Raw genomic sequence first — 18382 nt, 5'->3', positions numbered from 1 at the left:
CCTGTTTTGTTGTTGAAGAAGAAATTGAGGTATTTCTCATTTCCAGTTTCCTGCAGTCTGGATTTGCATCCCTTTAATGGTGCATGCCATGTGCCTTTGCCTCGTATATTTCCTGTGAATTAGGTCTAGAGGCTTGATCAGGTTGAGGATCTTTTTCCCCCTAGCAAAAACACAGATGGTATATGTATACGTTAATACTCTTCATTTAAAAATTGAGCAGCGTGAAAACGTTTCTGTTTTCATTTTTCTGTAAAGCATTATTTTATGCTAAAATAGGGCATGGGTAACAGAAGGATATTTATAATCAGGGCCACTAGATGTCTCCCACCTACTCTTTATGTTTTCTGTGCCATCCACAAAAGATCTTTGTCACCTTCAGACCTCTGCTGGTTACTTTTGACCCCTGATATACCAGTCCCAAAATCTGTTGGTTCTTTACTTTCAGAGGAGACTGGCAAGTAGAAATGACTATACGAGTTTTACAATTTATGATTTTTAAATCTTTAAAGGCTTATTTTATATGGAGCATTACACTTCTGTACTTGTATTATAGTTTTTACTACACTTGTTGATGATTTTTGTCATTGAGAATTTTTTAAAATTCTACCAACCATTATATTTAAGGAGCTTACTTAGTGGGCAAATATTAGGCAGGACTTGTTTTTAAAAACTTGTTTTTACTTGAGTTTCCTATAATTTTTAAAGTGACTTGTTCCTGATAAAAACACAGTTTATCCTGAGAACAGGGGAAAACTAATGCACACTTTTTTCATCATCATTCTCTGAAATCTGTTTTTAAATTATGGACGTGGTTGAGGACACAATGAATTGTTTCACATCCTGCAGCTCTGGTATTGGTTGGTGGCTTTGTACCACTGGCCGAAACAATCACCCTAAAGTCAACTTTACCAGCTAGTCCTGTTCTTGCACAGATGAAGCCTGACTGAAGAGAGATGGCTTTTCTGCGCCTTGATGCCACTATTTTTGTTTAGAAATGTTTTGAGGATGCCTAAAAAACATTCTACAAGAGAATAAAACTTTAGATTTTAAAATAAGTAATGCATAAAATGTATTTTCATCCCGTTTTTGGCCCCACCCCATTCTTTAGCCATCCCTTTTAGATGAGAAGTTTAACATAGCACCTTCCAAATTTAATGTATCCCAGAACCTGTTTTTCTTGGATATTTATTAACATCTCAAAAGCATATAATAAGGAACAAAGCTTGGGAAGTGCTCATCAGGCACATTGCTCTTTTTATGTCTATATCAAGAGATAACATTACTTTTGATGAGAATACTTGTTCTAATGGGAGGGGTACATGAGACAGGTTTGACAATCATTATAATGAGAGATAGTAATTGGTTAGAGACATAAGAACCCTGGATGAAATAACATGATAGTCAAAAGTAGTAAATAACCACTATAGAGAGATGCAGAAAAGCTACAGGCAAGAGAAGCCATTTTAGTTGGGCATGGGAAGGCAAATAGGAATTTGGTGTTGCAGCGATGGAAGCGGGAAGGGGATGTGAGCAAAGGCATGGAAGCAGGAGAATGTGAGGCACGTTGGAAGGAAGGCAGTGGGTGGCTGTTTGACCAGAAGATGAAGTACCGTGGGATGGGAGAAGAAGGCCTAGCAGGTGATAGGTTTGGAAAATTAGGTTCAATTCCACATTACAGAGGTTGGACTCTAGGAGGCCATAGGAATAACAGTGAAGGCTGCACTTTAGGGAGGTCATTGTGGGAGTAGTTTTTGAGATGGGAGCCAACACCATGCAGTGACTCAGGTGAGTGAGGCAAGGTGAGGAAGTCTTGAATCAGGACACTGGTGTGGAGGTGGAAGACAAGACAGCCCCTTGGAAGGGTTGACACCCTGGGAGAGGGTGGGCCCAGAAAGGGGTCTGGTTTTTGAGGGCACAGTTCAAACACAAATGTTATTTATAGAATCATGAATCAATCAATTGCTATGAAATTAATGTTTGTTAAGTTTCCTCCTATTCTTAGTTCTAGAGCCAGTACAAAAGCCTCATGAAGGTCCTGGAGAAATGGGGAAACCAGTCGTCATTCCTAAAGAGGATCAAGAAAAGATGAAAGAGATGTTTAAAATCAATCAGTTCAATTTAATGGCAAGTGAGATGATTGCACTCAACAGATCTTTACCAGATGTTAGGTTAGAAGGGTAAGTACCTATTGTGGTCCTGATAGTATGTGAATGAAAAGTATGTTCTGAATTTTCAGTAAATTGCACTTGAGTGCTGATTGTTCTTAAGGCAAATGTTGTATCACTATGTTACTACTTACCCCACTTAGAAAATAATTAAATGCTGATAGAAATAATATCTCCAGCTTCTACTGATTATTAGCACTATGTATTTCAGGCATTGGAAGATAATTATTTATCTTAATGGATTAGTAGGGGATTTTAAACTTTATTATTACCAAAATACTCACATACTCAACTTTTTACAAAAGATTTAAGTTGTATGTAACTTGAAACAGTGAAATACACAGTCATAAGTGTACAGTTCGCTGAATTTTTGCTATGTATGCACCTATGTAACCACCAGCCAAACCAAGACATAGAATGATCCCATCACCCTTGAAAGTCTCCTTGTGTTTTTTGTAGTCAGTACTTCCATCCCCACAGGCAGCCATTATGTTGACCTCTCTAAACATAGATTAGTTTTGTCTCTTTTTGAACTTTTTATAGTGGATCCACACCATTACACCATTTTTTGTGCCTTTAAGATTCATATTGTTGCATACATCAGAAGTTTATTCTTTTCTACTGTAGTATAGTGATTTATAATATGAATATGGCATCGTTTATTTATACATTGATAGACCTTTGGATTATTTCTACATTTTGACCACTATAAATAAAACTGTTGTGACATTCTTGTTCATGTCTTTTGGAGGACTTAAGTGCCCGTTACTGTTTGCTATATACTAGAGAGAGGAATAGATTATGCATTTATATAGCATTAGCATGTGTTACCAAACATTTCCCCAAAATGTTTATACCAGTTTACACTCCCGTCAGCAATATGCAAATTAGATGTCTACTTGCGCCATAAGAAGAAGGTAATACAAGGTACTAGAGTACAATAGGCCCAGTTAAAAGCAAGCAAACTACAGAAAATAGGTAGAGTAAGTGAACATATACATTCTGTGCTGAGGCCCCCTACACTCCTTGCTCCCATTGATGCTGGCAGCCAAGCTTGCCTCCTCCAGAGAAGAGACTGGAAGATCTTTCTTATCAGAATTGGATAGCCCTAGAGAGAAGGGTAAGTACCTAGTGTGGTCCTGAGAGTATGTGAATGAAAAGTATATTCTGAATTTCCAAGAAATTGCATTTTAGTGCTGATTGACTTGGGAAAGTTTCCAACTTAATGGCACAGCCTGATCACCCTTATGGAAACACAGAGTCAGTGAGTCCTACTCATGTGTTTAGGCCTCATATTCAGCCTCTTGGTCTTGCATTCTTAGTAACAAGTAGATAAGCAAGGAATACTAGACATCTCAGGAAGCCCTCAACAAACAGAAAAAAGCAACTTTGAGGGAAGAAAAACTATTAAGGTAGAACACATTAAGAGAAATAACTAATAACCTCAACAAAATAGAGAATATATTACAACCATAAAATAAGAATAGGATACTATTCAGACAATACACTGAGAGAACCAGAAAGAGCTTTGCTTTTGAAAATAAAAAAATGAAAATAAAAATGCAACAAAGAGATGGACAACAGTAAAATTATATGAACATTGAAATGACAATCAGGAAATCCAATATTTTAATAATAGGAGTCCCAAAAAGAATTTTAAAAATAGGGAAGAGAAAATTTATCCACAAAATTTTCCATAACTGAATTGCACAAATTTTCAAATTGGAAGAGCCCACCAACTTTTTGTAACAATAGATGAAGATAGACTGCACTCCAAGACATTGTGACTTTCAGAACACTGAGGATTTCAGCTCCCGAGGGGAAAAAAAAAAGACCTTTTACAGGTTTCTTAAGAGGCGAAAGCAGGTCACGATCGAAGGGTTATTAATCAGGATGCCTTCAAACTTCTCAGCAGCAACTCTAGAAACAAAGGAGCAAAATTCTAAAGGAAAATAATTTCCAATGTAAAATGTTATATTCAGCCAAACTTGCAATAAAGTGCACCAGTTAAATAAGGATATTTTTGGACATGCAAGATCTCAGGACATTGAACTGCCAAGCATCCATTCTCAGGAAGTTACTAGAGATAGTACACTACCATTTAAAACTTTAGTTTTAAACAAATCAAGGACAAGAAAGACATAGAATGTAAAAAACAGGAGATTCAGCTTGTGTGAGAAATGGTGAGTATGACCAGAAGATGATGAAGGGAGAGCCTGAGTGAGAGTTGCACAGGCAGAAGCGACCAGCCCAGACGGAGCCAGTGAGAAAATTGCAGAAGAGACTTCAAGAAGATGCCATTGAAGTTACACCTGATATGGCTGAATGTCTAGAGTAGATTTAGACAACTGATGGGAAGTTTGGGATTGAAATACGTAGAAAACCATAGTAAGAAAAAAAATTAAGTGGGCATTACTTTCAGGGAAAACTTTAAAAAACTTGTTCAGAGAAAACAAAAGTAATCATAGTTTACTACTACATGGCGTAGCCATGAATAAGTCATGATAAGGTAACTGTTGAATACTGTGCATGTAAAAATTAAACAAAGGAGATGAAGAGTATCTCTTTATCCAGCAAGTTGATTAAGTGGAGATCCGTCAGAAGAAACTTAATTTGTAAAGATTTTTCACAAACTGTTTGCTTTCCTGAAAATTTAAACATTGTTGAAGGAAACTGTAGACTCTCCAAAGTCTACAGTTTAAATGATGCCTGTATTATAAACAACCTTACACTTTGTTCAAGAGCCTCAACTATTATTGCTTCTGGTAGAATTGTTTTTGTCATTTTAATAACTCCCCTAAGTATATCACCACTCTCAACACATTTTATTAAACATTTATGTCTTTTTGTCTTTATGTGGTTTTTGAAGATACTTGTATTAATGAGTACCTTTTAAGTGCATTGTAAGTCACCAGGTTTTGGACATTGAACAGCTTTATGATATTAGGAACAATGTTGAAATGGTGTGATACAAATGCTTATGCACCAAGTTTCACACTTGATGATCAAGACTCCTTAGACCCGACAAAGTCCACTTTTGTGAAGGCTGCCGGTACATAGTCCTTCTGGCCAACCGCTGGGTCTCTGTGGGACTGGGCTGCCTAGGAGGTAGCGCAGAGTCACTACTACCACTGAGTAGCCTTTTTATATCTTCACTCCATCTCTGGACTGATACCCTTTTTAAAAAAAAAAAAGTTTTAGAAGATTTTTATTATGGAAAATTTCAAATGTATACAAAAATAGAGATAATAATGTAATGAACCCTCATGTATTCACCACTCAGCCTCAGCAATTCCTAACAGTTTTGTCTTATGAATTCTTACACCCTCTGAGATGTCCCCCAACAATCTTTGCCTCCTGGTATTCACACCTCTTTGTAGTCTCCATGTTGCACTAAGATTGGTCTGTTTGAGCAATAGAACATGGTGCAAGTAAAATGAAGTATCTCCTTCAATATGATGTTATCAAATATGCTGTGGCTTCCACATTGGTCTTTACTCTTGCTGTGATCATATGCTCTGGGATAAGCCCCTGACACAGCAGCAGCCCTATGTCGACACCTGTGTGGTTTATGGCTTTTTGTGAACAACCAGGTAAGATTAGAAGTATATTCTCCAACCCCAAGCAAAGACAAAACATTTCTAAATATTTCAGTATGTAGCTCTGAAAGATAAGGACTCATAGAAAAGAAAAATAAAAATCATGATACCATTTTCACCCCTAAAATAACATAAACAATGATCCCTTCATATCATAAAATACTCAGTTAATATTCAAACTTCCCTAGTTATGACATACATATTTCTTTTTTTATAGTGTAGGTGTCAGGATCAAAATTGCAGCTGGTGGATATTCTCTTAAGTCTCTTTTATAAAGTCTGTAGGTTCCTTCTCTATCTTTTGTCCTTACAGTTTATTATTTGAAGAATCCAGGTAGAATACCTCACATCTTTTCTCAGCCTACATTTTGCTGACTGTATCACTGTGGTGTCATTGAACATGTTCTTCAGTTCCCTGTCCTGTGAATTGGTAGTTAGACCTAAAGGCATATTGTACCAATATCCTTAAAGTCAAGTAAATTGTGTGTTTGTGGTATTAAAGGTGTGAGATCTGGCCCATAATATGCATTGTTATTGGACAGGTTCATTACATGTTTCATGTGTCTATTTTCTCTTTTTGTAGCTCCTGTTAGCTAGGAATTAAGTGCATTGAGGAAAAAAATACGTTATCAAAGGTGATAGTGTGAATGCTGCATATCAAAACTTGTGGAATGAAGCTAATTCCATGCTTAGGTGATAATATGTACCTTTAAATGCATATGACTTTTTTAAAAAGAAGATGGAAAATTACTAAACTAACCATCTTAAGAAATTAGAAAAGGAACAAATTAAAGAGAATAAGTAGAAGGAAGAGTGGAAACTTAAAGCTTGGAAACTTAGGAAATAAAAACGTACAGTAGAGGAACAGCAAAGTCAAAAGTTCATGGGAAAAAAATGTTAAAATGGACTAATCAAGAAAATAAGGAGAGTCACAAATCCATATAAGGAGTGAAAGGTGGTGTCATTACAGATCCAGACCTTAGAAGATAATATATCACAAAGATGAGAAATTATAAAGTAGAATACAAACATCAAGTATAGAGAGAGGTTCAACAAAGCTGAAAGTTCTTTGGGAAAAAATCAATAAAATAATAAAATCAAAAAATGCCTTCCTAAATAGCAAATAATGGTATGAAAAAGACAGCATCCCTGCACATCTTGCAGACATTTGAAAGATTATACGTAGATTTTATGAGGTTTTTTAAAAAGTCAAACTCATAGAGGCAGGGTGTAGAATGGTAGTTGCCAGGGTCCGGTGGCAGGGGAGAAAGGAGGAGATGCTGATTAGTGTTTCAGTTACGCAAGATGAATAAGGACTAGATATCTGCTATACAGTATTGTGCCTGTAGATAACAATACTGCATTGTACCCTTAAAAACCTAGATCTCATGGTAAGTGTTCTTACCACAATGACATAAAGATAAGATTATAAGTGAATATTATAAATAACATCCCAATTTTTAAAAATTTAGATGAAATTACTAGTTCCTAGAAAAATATAACTTAGTAAAACTGACATCAGAGAAAAGTAGAAAATATAAGTGTTATAGCTATTAAGTATTAAGTTACAGTTATTAAGTGTTATAATATTAATATAAGCTATTAAATTAATTATTTAAAATCATTACACATGGCTGGGCATGGTGGCTCACACCTGTAATCCCAGCACTTTGGGAGGCTGAGGCAGGCAGATCATGAGGTCAGGAGATCAAGACTATCCTGGTTAACATGGTGAAACCCGGTCTCTACTAAAACTACAAATAATTAGCCGGGCGTGGTGGCACATGCCTGTAGTCCCACTTACTCAGGAGGCTGAGGCAGGAGAACGGCGTGAGCCCGGGAGGCGGAGCTTGTAGTGAGCCCAGGTCATGCCACTGCATTCCAGCCTGCGCGACAGAGCAAGACTCTATCTCAAAGAAAAAAAAAAAAATCGTTACACACAGACACTCACAAAGTCAGACATAAACACAGAATTCCAGGCATAGATGGCTTTGCCAATGAAAACGAAGCAACATATCAAACTTATTTCATGAAATCAGCATGATCTTGATATGAAAATCCAACAAGGTTATTACAACAAAGAAATATTACAGACCAGTAATCTTGATATAGATGCAGATTTACAAGTGAAATCCAGCAATATAAATAATACATTAAAAATCAATTGGTTTATTCCAGGCATGTGAAGTTGGTTTAGGATTTGAAAATCATTTAGATTCACCACATTTATAGGAAAACAGGTGGTAAGTTATGTGATCATTTCATTAGCTACAGGAAAAACATTTGATAAAATTTGTCACTGTCACGATAAAACCCCTTAGCAAACTAGGAATAGAAGGGAACTTCTTTAATCTGACAAAATGTTTCTAGAAAAACAAAACCCTCCCAGCAAATATCTATATTTAATAATTTTGAAAGCTTTCCCTTTGAGATCTGGAACATGACACAGATGCCTGTTAACACCACTTCTGTTCAGTGTCGTGCTGGAGGTCTTAACCAGTGTAAGGAGGCGAGCAAAATAAGTAACTGTTATAAGGATTGGAAGAGAGGAATTAAAATTTATTAATTTAAGAAGTTCATTAAAATTTTATTATTTGCAGTTGACATGATTGTGTATAACAAAAATCCAAAAGAATTAGAGGATTAGAATCAAAAACTGTTTAGAGACTGGGCATGGTGATTCACACCTGTAACCCTAGCACTTTGGGCACCTGAAGCAGGAAGATTGCTTGAGTCTAGGAATTCAAGACCAGCCTGAGCAACATGATGAGACCCCATCTCTACAAAAAAATTAAATAAATAGCTGGACACAGTGGTTCATACCTGTAGTCCCAGCTACTCAGGAGGCTGAGGCAGAAGGATATCTTGAGCTTGGGAGTTCGAGGTTGCAGTGAACCATGATTATGCCACACTGCATTGCAGCCTCAGTGACAGTGTGAGACTGTGTCTCAAAAAAAAAAAAGTGTATTCAGCAAGGTTGAAGGTTTTAAGGTTAATATTAAAAAGAAAAATAAATTGCATTTCTATATGTTGTTTTCTTACAAAAGCTAGGAAAAAAACAATTTTAAATAATACTTATAATGCAATCTGAAAATATCAAACATCCGAGAAAGGCTCTTCAGAGTAAATTCTAAAGCAAAGAAAAATTAAATACCTAAATAAATGGAGAACTATCCCACATTCATGGGGTCAGACTCCTTAATATTATAAAGATGTTGGTTCTTTCCACATATTTTAATGCAGTTCCAATCATAACCACGTTTGCATGTGTAATTTGACAAGTTGATTCTCAAATGTGACTGGAAATGCAAAGACCTGGCAGAGCTAGACATTCTTATAGAACTATTAAGATTTCTTAGAAAACTATAGTAATTAAGATAATGTGGTATTGTTGCAAGGATAGACAAGCAGATCAGTGGAACACAATAGCGAGTTCATGACCAGTCCCATACATACTTGAACACTTGGTTTAGGACAAAGGTGGCACTATGTGGCAGTAGGAGAAGGATGATCTTCTAAAAAATGAACAAATGAATGATGCTGGGCCAACTTGATATAATTCAAGACAAAACTGAAACTGTATCTTTACCTCACACCATACAGAAAAATCAATTTTATATGTATTACCTGAAATAAATGTGAAGGCAAACCAGCAAAGCCCTAAAAGTTCACATAGGAGAAAATATATTTGTGATCTTGGCGTAGGAAAGGACTTTGCTTTAGGTGTATTTCTACTAGATGGCTGGACTTTTTTCTTTTAAATGACAGCCTACCATTTATTTATTTAATTTTTTGCTTCTCTCGTGCTCATGTTCATAGGCAGCCTACCATTGAATGGACTCTCACTATGTATATACACGCGTATATATTTTTGAGAAACAGGGTCTTGCTCTGTTGCCCAGGCTGGAGTGCAGTAGTGCAGTCACAGCTGGCTGCAGCCTCAACCTCCTGGGCTCAAACAATCATCCCACCTCAGCCTCTCGAGTAACAAGGACTACAGGTACATACCACTACACTTGGCTGATTTTTTAAATGTTTTGTAGAGATGGGGGTCTCACCATGTTGCCCAGGCTGGAACTTTGTGTTTTAAATTTAATCTTTGGTTTTTAATAGATGACTTTTATGTATATTATGACTTGATCTACATGTATTATGACTTGATATATTTGAACTTCTTTTAGGTTGAACCATATGAAACTGATATTCAACCACTTTTGACCCATGAAAATGACAGTTTCATAAACTTTGACCTAATAAATCTTGCTTTCCGTTTAGTATCTTCTTCATTTTTTTCCTCTTTTCCTGCTGTTCTAATTGATACAGTTTCAACTGGTAAAGTTTTAGTATTCATGTTTTTCTGTCTCTTGGTTTGGAAGCTGTATACTTTTCCTTTCTTAGTAAGACCTACGTATCTTGAAATTGTGAAGGTGTAGATTTATCTTTATGTATCTACATGTTCAGTGCACATAGTGTACTTTTGATGTGAGCACTGATATTATTCTTCAATTGTGGGACATTCCTAGCTGTAATCTCAAAATACTGCTGCTTCATTATTTCCTCCAGTCTGTTCTTTTGGAGCTACTTATATGCATATCCTAGAGCTCCTCAATCTATACTCTTATTTTTTCTCTGTTTGTTGCTTTTCAAATTGTCTCTAGGTAAATTTCTCATTAATATCTTGATAATGGCAAAGTCCAAGTCTGGCTCTGCCATTTACTGGCTATGTGGTTTAGGACAAGTTGCCTGACTTTTCTATACCTCAGGTCCTTATCTCTAAGATAAGGAGAATTACAAGGGTGGTTGTGAGGATTTGTAAAGTGCTTTGCACACTTCCTGCCATCTAGGATACAGAGAAGGCCTCTGTTCAACGAGTGAGCTCCACGTCCCTATTTGATTCTCAGGAGAAGCTGACTCCAAAGGGGCTTTTCCATCTCCATTTTTTTTTCTTTATTTTACTAGTCATTTCCTGACTTCCAAAGCAGATTCACAATGAAATGCCAAGTGGTAAGTATTAGATAGTATTTTCTTAAGCCTCAGCTGTGCCAGACAAAGGTAGGCAGCTGCTTTCCATTCCTGCTCCCCTACGTGGAAGGAATGATGCTGTGGGATGGCCCCTGGAGTGCAGCTTTTTCACCACCCTTTGGAATCCAGAGAAACCTTGCTTATGTTCTAAGACATGGGCTTAACTGGTGTGTAGCTGGCTGTGTCCAGATCATCCTGTCTGCCAGTAACTTCTACTGCCTTGTACAGTCTCTGAGGGCACGTTTCCTGAAGGAAACTGGAGGGAAGAATGACATTATTACACTGTTCAGAAGAGTTAAATAGAACCAACAGTCCCTGAATAACTTTTCTCATGTGTGATCTTAGGGAAGGAAGTGTAAGACAGATTCCAAATCATCTAGTAAGCCAATTCCATCCTATACAGTTAGTCTTAGATATTTAAAAAGTAATTTTAATAGCATTTATTGAATGCTTTATTATATACCAGTATTATACACATTGTCATATTCAAACAGATGGGCAAAGTAGTAGTAATGTGCTCAGTTTACAAATGGGGAAACTTGGACTTAGGGAAATTAAATGATTTGTCCAAAGTACAGTTAGTAAGTGATGCAAGTGAAATTTGAACCTAGGTCTCAGGGTCAAAATATGTGCTCTGAATCACTGTGCTTTGCCCTTACTTTTATGGTTAGATCTTAGTTGATCTTCTCTGAATGAGAGTATACAGAGGAGTAATTTTGTAACATTGCCAAACACTGCCTGGCAGGTAGCCAGACATTTTATGAAATACTGAGTTGTCATTGATAAATGCTAGTGACAGATGAAATTTAATGGGGGAAAAATACATTGAAAATCATAGCTTGAAGGGACATGGAGGAGAGCATTGGATTATACATGCATGGTCACCTTGGTGTGGAAATTTCTTGAAAATTCTTTTCTTGGCTCTTCTTTCAAACTGTAGTTCTTGACATATATATGGATGATTAATGAGCAGTACAAGTTTTATCGTAAGTTGTGGATTCAGCTTGTAGTTCTGTTACTAGCTGCTATCATGAACAATCTACTTTATCACTTTAAGTCTCAGTTTCCTCATCTGTAAAATTTGGAGAGTAATAAGTCTGCCTTAGGGTTGTTACAAGCATACATGGGATAATATATTTAATCCTCTTAATGCAGTTTCAGGAACTTAATAAAAAGTCAGCAGGACCTTTTCAGGCCAGTGCCCTGAGATAAGATAAATACAGTAGGACTTTTTCAGAAATGGGGTCTCACTTTGTTGCCCAGGCTGGTCTCAAACTCCTGGGCTCAAGTGATCCTCCTGCCACAGCCTTGCAAAGTGCTGGGATTGTAGACGTGAGCCACTGCATCCAGCCAGAGTAGGACTATAACAATTGAAAAATATTAGTAATAGTAAATACCAAGCGACTTCTGTAGCTCTGTATTTCTGAATTGTTAGGTACACTTATGTGTTACTTAATGACTGGAGTATGTTCTGAGAAATAGGTCATTAGACAATTTTGTCATTGTGTAAACATTATAGAGTGTACTTACACAAACCTAGATGGTACAGCCTACTACACACCTAGGCTATATGGTATAGCCTGTTACTCCCAGTCTGTAAAACCTGCATAGTATATTTCTGTACTGAATGCTGTAGGCAGTTGTGTAGTACAATAGTGTTTGTGTATGTAAACGTAGAAAAGATACAGTATAAATACGGTATAAAAGATGAAAAATGGTACACGTGTATAGGGCACTTACCATGAATGGAGCTTGCAGAAGTGGAACTTGCTCTGGGTGAGTGAGTGCTGAGTGGATGTGAAAGCCTAAGACTTTACTGTATTCACTGCTGTAGACTTTATCAACACTGTACACTTAGCCTCTACTAAATATACTTTGCATATTAAGTAATTATGCTAGTATGTTGATGGTGGCCACAATGACACTAGGCCATAGGTGTTTTTCAGCTCCATTATAATGATATGGGACTACCATCATATATGTGGTCTGTTGTTGTGGGGGTGCTAAGTTCAGCGGGGTGAATGCCCTGGTTATCCACCACATTCCACTGGCAGCCGCACAGTTTGAGGGAGAGGAAAACCAATGGAAGCACACTGGAACCAGGGAGGGAAGTATCTTCCTCCTGCATTGTCCCTCCAGCACCTTCTACCTACAGAGCTTAAGTATGCATCATGTGTACTGCAAAGGAGAAATGCTTATAGGGGCCAGTTCCATTATTACAGTGCAGGTAATAAAAGGTGTATTTCGAACTAAGAGGCAATACATTGATAATGGGCACATTACATGGCAATGATGAGTCATCTCCAAGAGCTAATGTATTATGTGTTTGTGGATGCCTGCGCTTTAAAAATGGTTTTAATTTATAAGATGGTAAACATTAATAGCCATAATCCACATAAACAAAAGCCCTTTGGGGTCCTCAGTTTCTAAGTGTGTAAAGGGATTATAAGTCAAAAAGTTTGAGAACTGTTGCTTTATATTACTCCCTTTAAGTAATGTTCAAAAAGTCAGGCAGAACCCATCAGTAGTACTAGAAGTCCTGTAGAGTGGTTACCTTGGACAGGGGCGCAAAGGAATCCTCTGGGGTATTGGTAATCGTCTGTTTCTTCATCTGGGTGCTGACTGCTTGATGCTTTCACTCTGGAAATTCATTCAGCTGTACACTTATGATTTGTCAACTTTTTGCATGTATATATTTCAATAGAAAGTTTGACTCTTCCATTTCTTCCTAACCTATACCTTGCTGTTAAACCTACATGTAACTTTTAGAAATTAGCATAAACTGGCCAGGCGCGGTGGCTCACGCCTGTAATCCCAACACTTTGGGAGGCTGAGGTGGGTGGATCACGAGGTCAGGAGATCGAGACCATCCTGGCTAACACGGTGAAACCCCGTCTCTACCAAAAATGCAAAAAATTAGCCGGGCGTGGTGGCAGGCGCCTGTAGTCCCAGCTACTCGGGAGGCTGAGGCAGGAGAATGGCGTGAACCCGGGAGGCGGAGCTTGCAGTGAGCCGAGATCCGGCCACTGCACTCCAGCCTGGGCGACAGAGCGAGACTCCGTCTCAAAAAAAAAAAAAAGAAATTAGCATAAACTTACACTGGCTAGTTTTCATAACTGAGGATAAAAGTCTCACTTGGGCCAGTGTGGAAGAAAGCTGCTTCCTGAACATGGCCTGTGGCCTTTCTGCTCATCCTCAGCTCTGTGTTCTATGAACTGGTCCCCCTACCCACTTCAAACCCTGAAACACAAAAGGACAGGTGGTTTCTTGATTGGAAAAGCTTAGCTAGAATGCTAAAAGGCTCTTTGGTTCTTCTCAAGTACCTTGTGGCTCTTCCAGGTTAGGAGTGTGTGTTTGTGTGTTTTTGTACCTGTTCTGAGGTTAATTATGGTTGTTTAATATTTTCTCTATGTTTTCTCGTTTGCTTTGAGAGACTATTAACTTTTATGAACTTGTTATGGCCTCTGATTAACCATTTGATTTTAAAAAATTATTTCATTTTTATCATCTGTCTTTCTGGATTGTAATATTGCTTCTCCCTCTGATTCTTCCATCCAATTTCTTTCTAGTGTTCTTATACTCTTATAATCGTACTTCCTTTCCGTACAGTTTTAGAATTTTATTCTTTAACATATTATACAAATAGTAAATTTGGGTTATCACTTCTCTTCTGCAGAACCTGCTGTCTCCACATTTTTCTGTCTTCCTTTCTGTTTCCTAGCCATAGACATGGCTAACAGTACCATTTGTACACTGTACATCTTTCATGCATCACTTGATTTTATTATTTTATTTTCTTTTGGTAAGGTAGCAGCTATGTGGCCACTTTGGCTGTTTCCTGCTTCCCAATTCTATGATAATAGTAAGTAGGATTCACTTGGGAAAAGAGATTGTATGTGGCGTAATAAGATTCAGCTAAATAATATAAGAAACTCTTTTTCTGAGCCCCTTTTACCCATACATAGGCCATTCCTGACTTCAGAGTCTTATTCCAGGAGTCTGTGCATCAGGAATTCAAGATATAGCTTGCTCAGCTATGATGTACCTGAAACTAGTACTAATTATAATACATAAATATTGTAGCCACCATTTATAACAGAGTTTTGATGGGAAACTATTTTCAGAAGTATTATTAGGACTGCTAAGGACACATCTTTTCCCCTCTAGCCTAGTCTTTTGGGCCCCACCTCTTTAGTCTAGACTTGGAAAGGAGGGAGCTGCAGACAGGGTGGCAGGCTGTGTGGGCCTTCTTGTGGTTGTTAGAGTGAACATGGGAAGTGGGCAGTGAAGTGGAAATGAGGCTGTGGGTAGAGAGGAGGTTACTGGTAGTAGGAGATGGAGACCATCCTGTGAAAGGGGTCTTGGGAGTGGTGAAGAGGGAGAGAGGGGCTGCAGTGGAATATATCGAAGGACAGAAACAGCTACTTGTTGCTCCTTGTCTCCTGGGAGAGGGAAAGGACAAGGGCTGATGGGGCCCCTATGGTGACTTCTTTCAACCCTTTTACTTTGTCATCTTTTTACTCTTCGTTTTTCCTTTTCTTCCAACTGCCACCCGGTAGCCCTAGGGTAGAGTGTTCAATAAGAAGAGTTAATTCAGCAGCTTCAGAAGAGGAGTCTTGTTTGTGTTTTCTTCATTTCCTCCCCATCCTTCCCTTTTTCCACTCCCACTGACAGGCGATTACAGTTGAGACTGGGGAGTAGAAAGTTTGAGGAGCTTGAGAGAGAGCAGGGAATAAAGGAAGAAAGAGGAGAGTGGCGCAACTGTTAGAATTGGGGATACCTGGGAGAGAATTACATATGCACTGTTTAGAGCGGGCTTATGTTCTAAAGCACATCTCTTGATCTCAGGTTACCTACGCTGTTACTTTCTCTAATAGGCTGTTATCTAGTAATTTCATCTAGCTAACAAGGTTGAAAAAAGAGACCATGTTGCCTAACAAAGTGCTAGAAACATACAATTATTGTGTGGATTTTGTGTGCATATCTTTTGAGTGTGTTTGGTATTTCTGATGATTGCATGCTCAGGCATAAATAGTCTTTACTGAACGAGATACATGTTGATATTTAATTGTGGAGGTGGCAGCATCAAGAATTGGAGCAGCAGGGCATGGGCTGTGGAGTGTTCAGTCAGATTCTGCTGCCTCCTCGCTATCGCTGCCCTGTTTCTCATCTGTGAAATGTGGCTGCACACATCTGTCTTACAGAATGACTAGGAAGATTAAGAACCTGGTACATGATAGGTACTCACTAAATATTTATCTTCTTTTGTGGAAGGCATATTTTTGTTTAGATTATTAAACTATGTAAACTCCAGTGGTTCTGATTTTTTGTCTAATAGGGTCCTTGAAATACAGTCAGTTTTGGGTAGATAGCTTTATTTCATTCTCTATTAAAGTGAATCACCTGAAAACATTCATCAGGAGGAAGTACCTAATTTTAAGAATATAAATGACATCTTTGAAATAATTTTAATCTAAATATATCATTTTAAATAGGTGCTATTTATTAAACACATAACATTAACCAAAACTTAAATAAAAAGGTACCAAGGATCCCACCCCTAGAGCAAACTGCTTTTATTGTTCTATCACCCCTTCTAGTCCAGATTCCTTTATTATGCAATCTTAACAGTCACTTTTTATAAAGGCATTTGCTTTGTCTCTAGGTGTAAAACAAAGGTGTATCCAGATAATCTTCCTACAACAAGTGTGGTGATTGTTTTCCACAATGAGGCTTGGAGCACACTTCTGCGAACTGTCCATAGTGTCATTAATCGCTCACCAAGACACATGATAGAAGAAATTGTTCTAGTAGATGATGCCAGTGAAAGAGGTAAATTTTAAATTTTAATGCCAATAATTTGCTACACCTTTTGTCACTAACGGTTAAAGCTAGTTGCTATAATTTTTAACCTAATAATTTTATACAAAATTCTAATTTATCCCAAAAATACAGCATTTGGATTCATTCACATATATAAAAAAGTACACTCTTGTGAGACTTAAAATATTTAATTAACATTTGATGTGTGTTGCATCTTAATCTTGTTTCAAAAGGAAATAATGCTATATAACATAAACTATTATGCAGGACAGTGAAAAAACTCTCATCATTTTGTTAGGATTTTCTCTGTGGGAAGCTGCAGGACTGAGTCAGTAGAGAGAGACTGGATTCTGCTTACATCCATGAATGGAGAAATGTAGTTCTATGTTTAGTAGGAAATATCTCTGACAGCAAGATGGAGCCTTAGCTGGGTGAACCTTTGTTCTCCAGATTTTTCTTAGGTTTCCCTATTTTCTCCGTTTCTGAGTTTCAGGAATGATCTATAGCTAGGTACATAAAAGGATTAGGAAAGATGAAAAGGTAGGATGTAATATGACTCTCATAATAAATCTCTACAGACTGTTGCCTACATGTCCTTCTAGGAATCTCAGAATTTTTCACAAGCCTAAAATATCCCAAACTATTGCATGAAATACTCTTTGGGAAAGGACATATTAATTAAAGTGCCTGGGTCAATATTATATATTCTGAATCCTTACTAGAGATTTCACACTACAGAGTACCATATAGAAAAGGCTCCGCTTAGTCCATCAGTAAAGAAACTAGCTTAACTTAGATACCCAGCATTTCCTAATTTTCTTATTCATATCTCATCTCTTTAGGAATCATTGGTGTCATATGTCCCACCAATGTTCCTGTGTTTGCATAAGAAAAATTTAGAGCTACAGAAAGTAATTTCCTACTTCTTTTCTTCATCAGCCTTAAATGATCTACCATTTTAACCTCTTTTGCTAGTATCTTCAACTTTCTTGCCTATTCTCCCCTTGCATCTGCTATGATTTAGTTAAGTATCATACTTTCTCCTTCCTGTGCCCACACTGAATACATGCATTTAATAGAAATTAAGTTTATTCATGTCAAATATCAATTATTTGGAGTAATTAGTGCAATAAAAACTATTTAAATCTTGTTACTTTGCCAGATTATACAGATGCAAATGAAGAATAAGATAAATCCTACCTTTTAAATTAGCTTGTATCTAACCTTTTTAATCAAATTAAAGAGATAGTTTATAATCACACAAGACATTTAAATAGTATAATACTTGACATAATTACACGTCAAAAGGAATAAGAGCTGTTAAGAATACCACACGTAAAGAAATAATTGTTGACAACAGAAGTATAAACCTCATGTGGATAATCTATTTGCTAGGAGTAAATCCCTCTGTAAGAAAATTAACCTAAGTTAATATAAGGAGGAATATATACAAACATTTATCCTGCAAATGACTTGTGCTTGGTTTACTTATATGTTAATATTTGCTGGATTAAATATATTCTTCCAGAAGAGATACTTAACCTGAGATAAAATTGATTCTTTTTTCATTTCCTCCTTTGTTTTTCTCTTGTTCTGTGAATGCCCAAGAAGGCTGTGTAGAATAATAAATTTTTATAGGATATGGCCTAATTTAAAAGTCACAGAGTCCCACAACAAGTGACAGAGAAACTCACCTATACCAGTTCTGTCTTTCCTTCCCCTCATGCAGACCTCACCTAACACCCCAGTCTGTATACATCTGTGAGAGGAAACT

General features: G+C 37.2%; 1 protein-coding gene across 2 annotated transcripts in view; it reads left to right on the top strand.

The window, feature by feature from the left end:
• Positions 1-18382, top strand: part of GALNT1 (polypeptide N-acetylgalactosaminyltransferase 1) — a 123628-nt gene that overhangs the window by 72747 nt on the left and 32499 nt on the right. For both annotated transcript variants that reach the window (XM_023207685.2, XM_023207684.2), the window contains 2 exons: positions 2003-2177; positions 16451-16617. In XM_023207685.2, the coding sequence (XP_023063453.1) occupies positions 2003-2177; positions 16451-16617 (342 nt within the window). The remainder of the gene's footprint in view (positions 1-2002; positions 2178-16450; positions 16618-18382) is intronic.

This window comes from Piliocolobus tephrosceles, chromosome 18 (assembly GCF_002776525.5).
Source record: "Piliocolobus tephrosceles isolate RC106 chromosome 18, ASM277652v3, whole genome shotgun sequence".
Taxonomy (NCBI): Eukaryota; Metazoa; Chordata; class Mammalia; order Primates; family Cercopithecidae; genus Piliocolobus; species Piliocolobus tephrosceles.
This window is presented reverse-complemented; position numbering and strand designations above follow the sequence as displayed.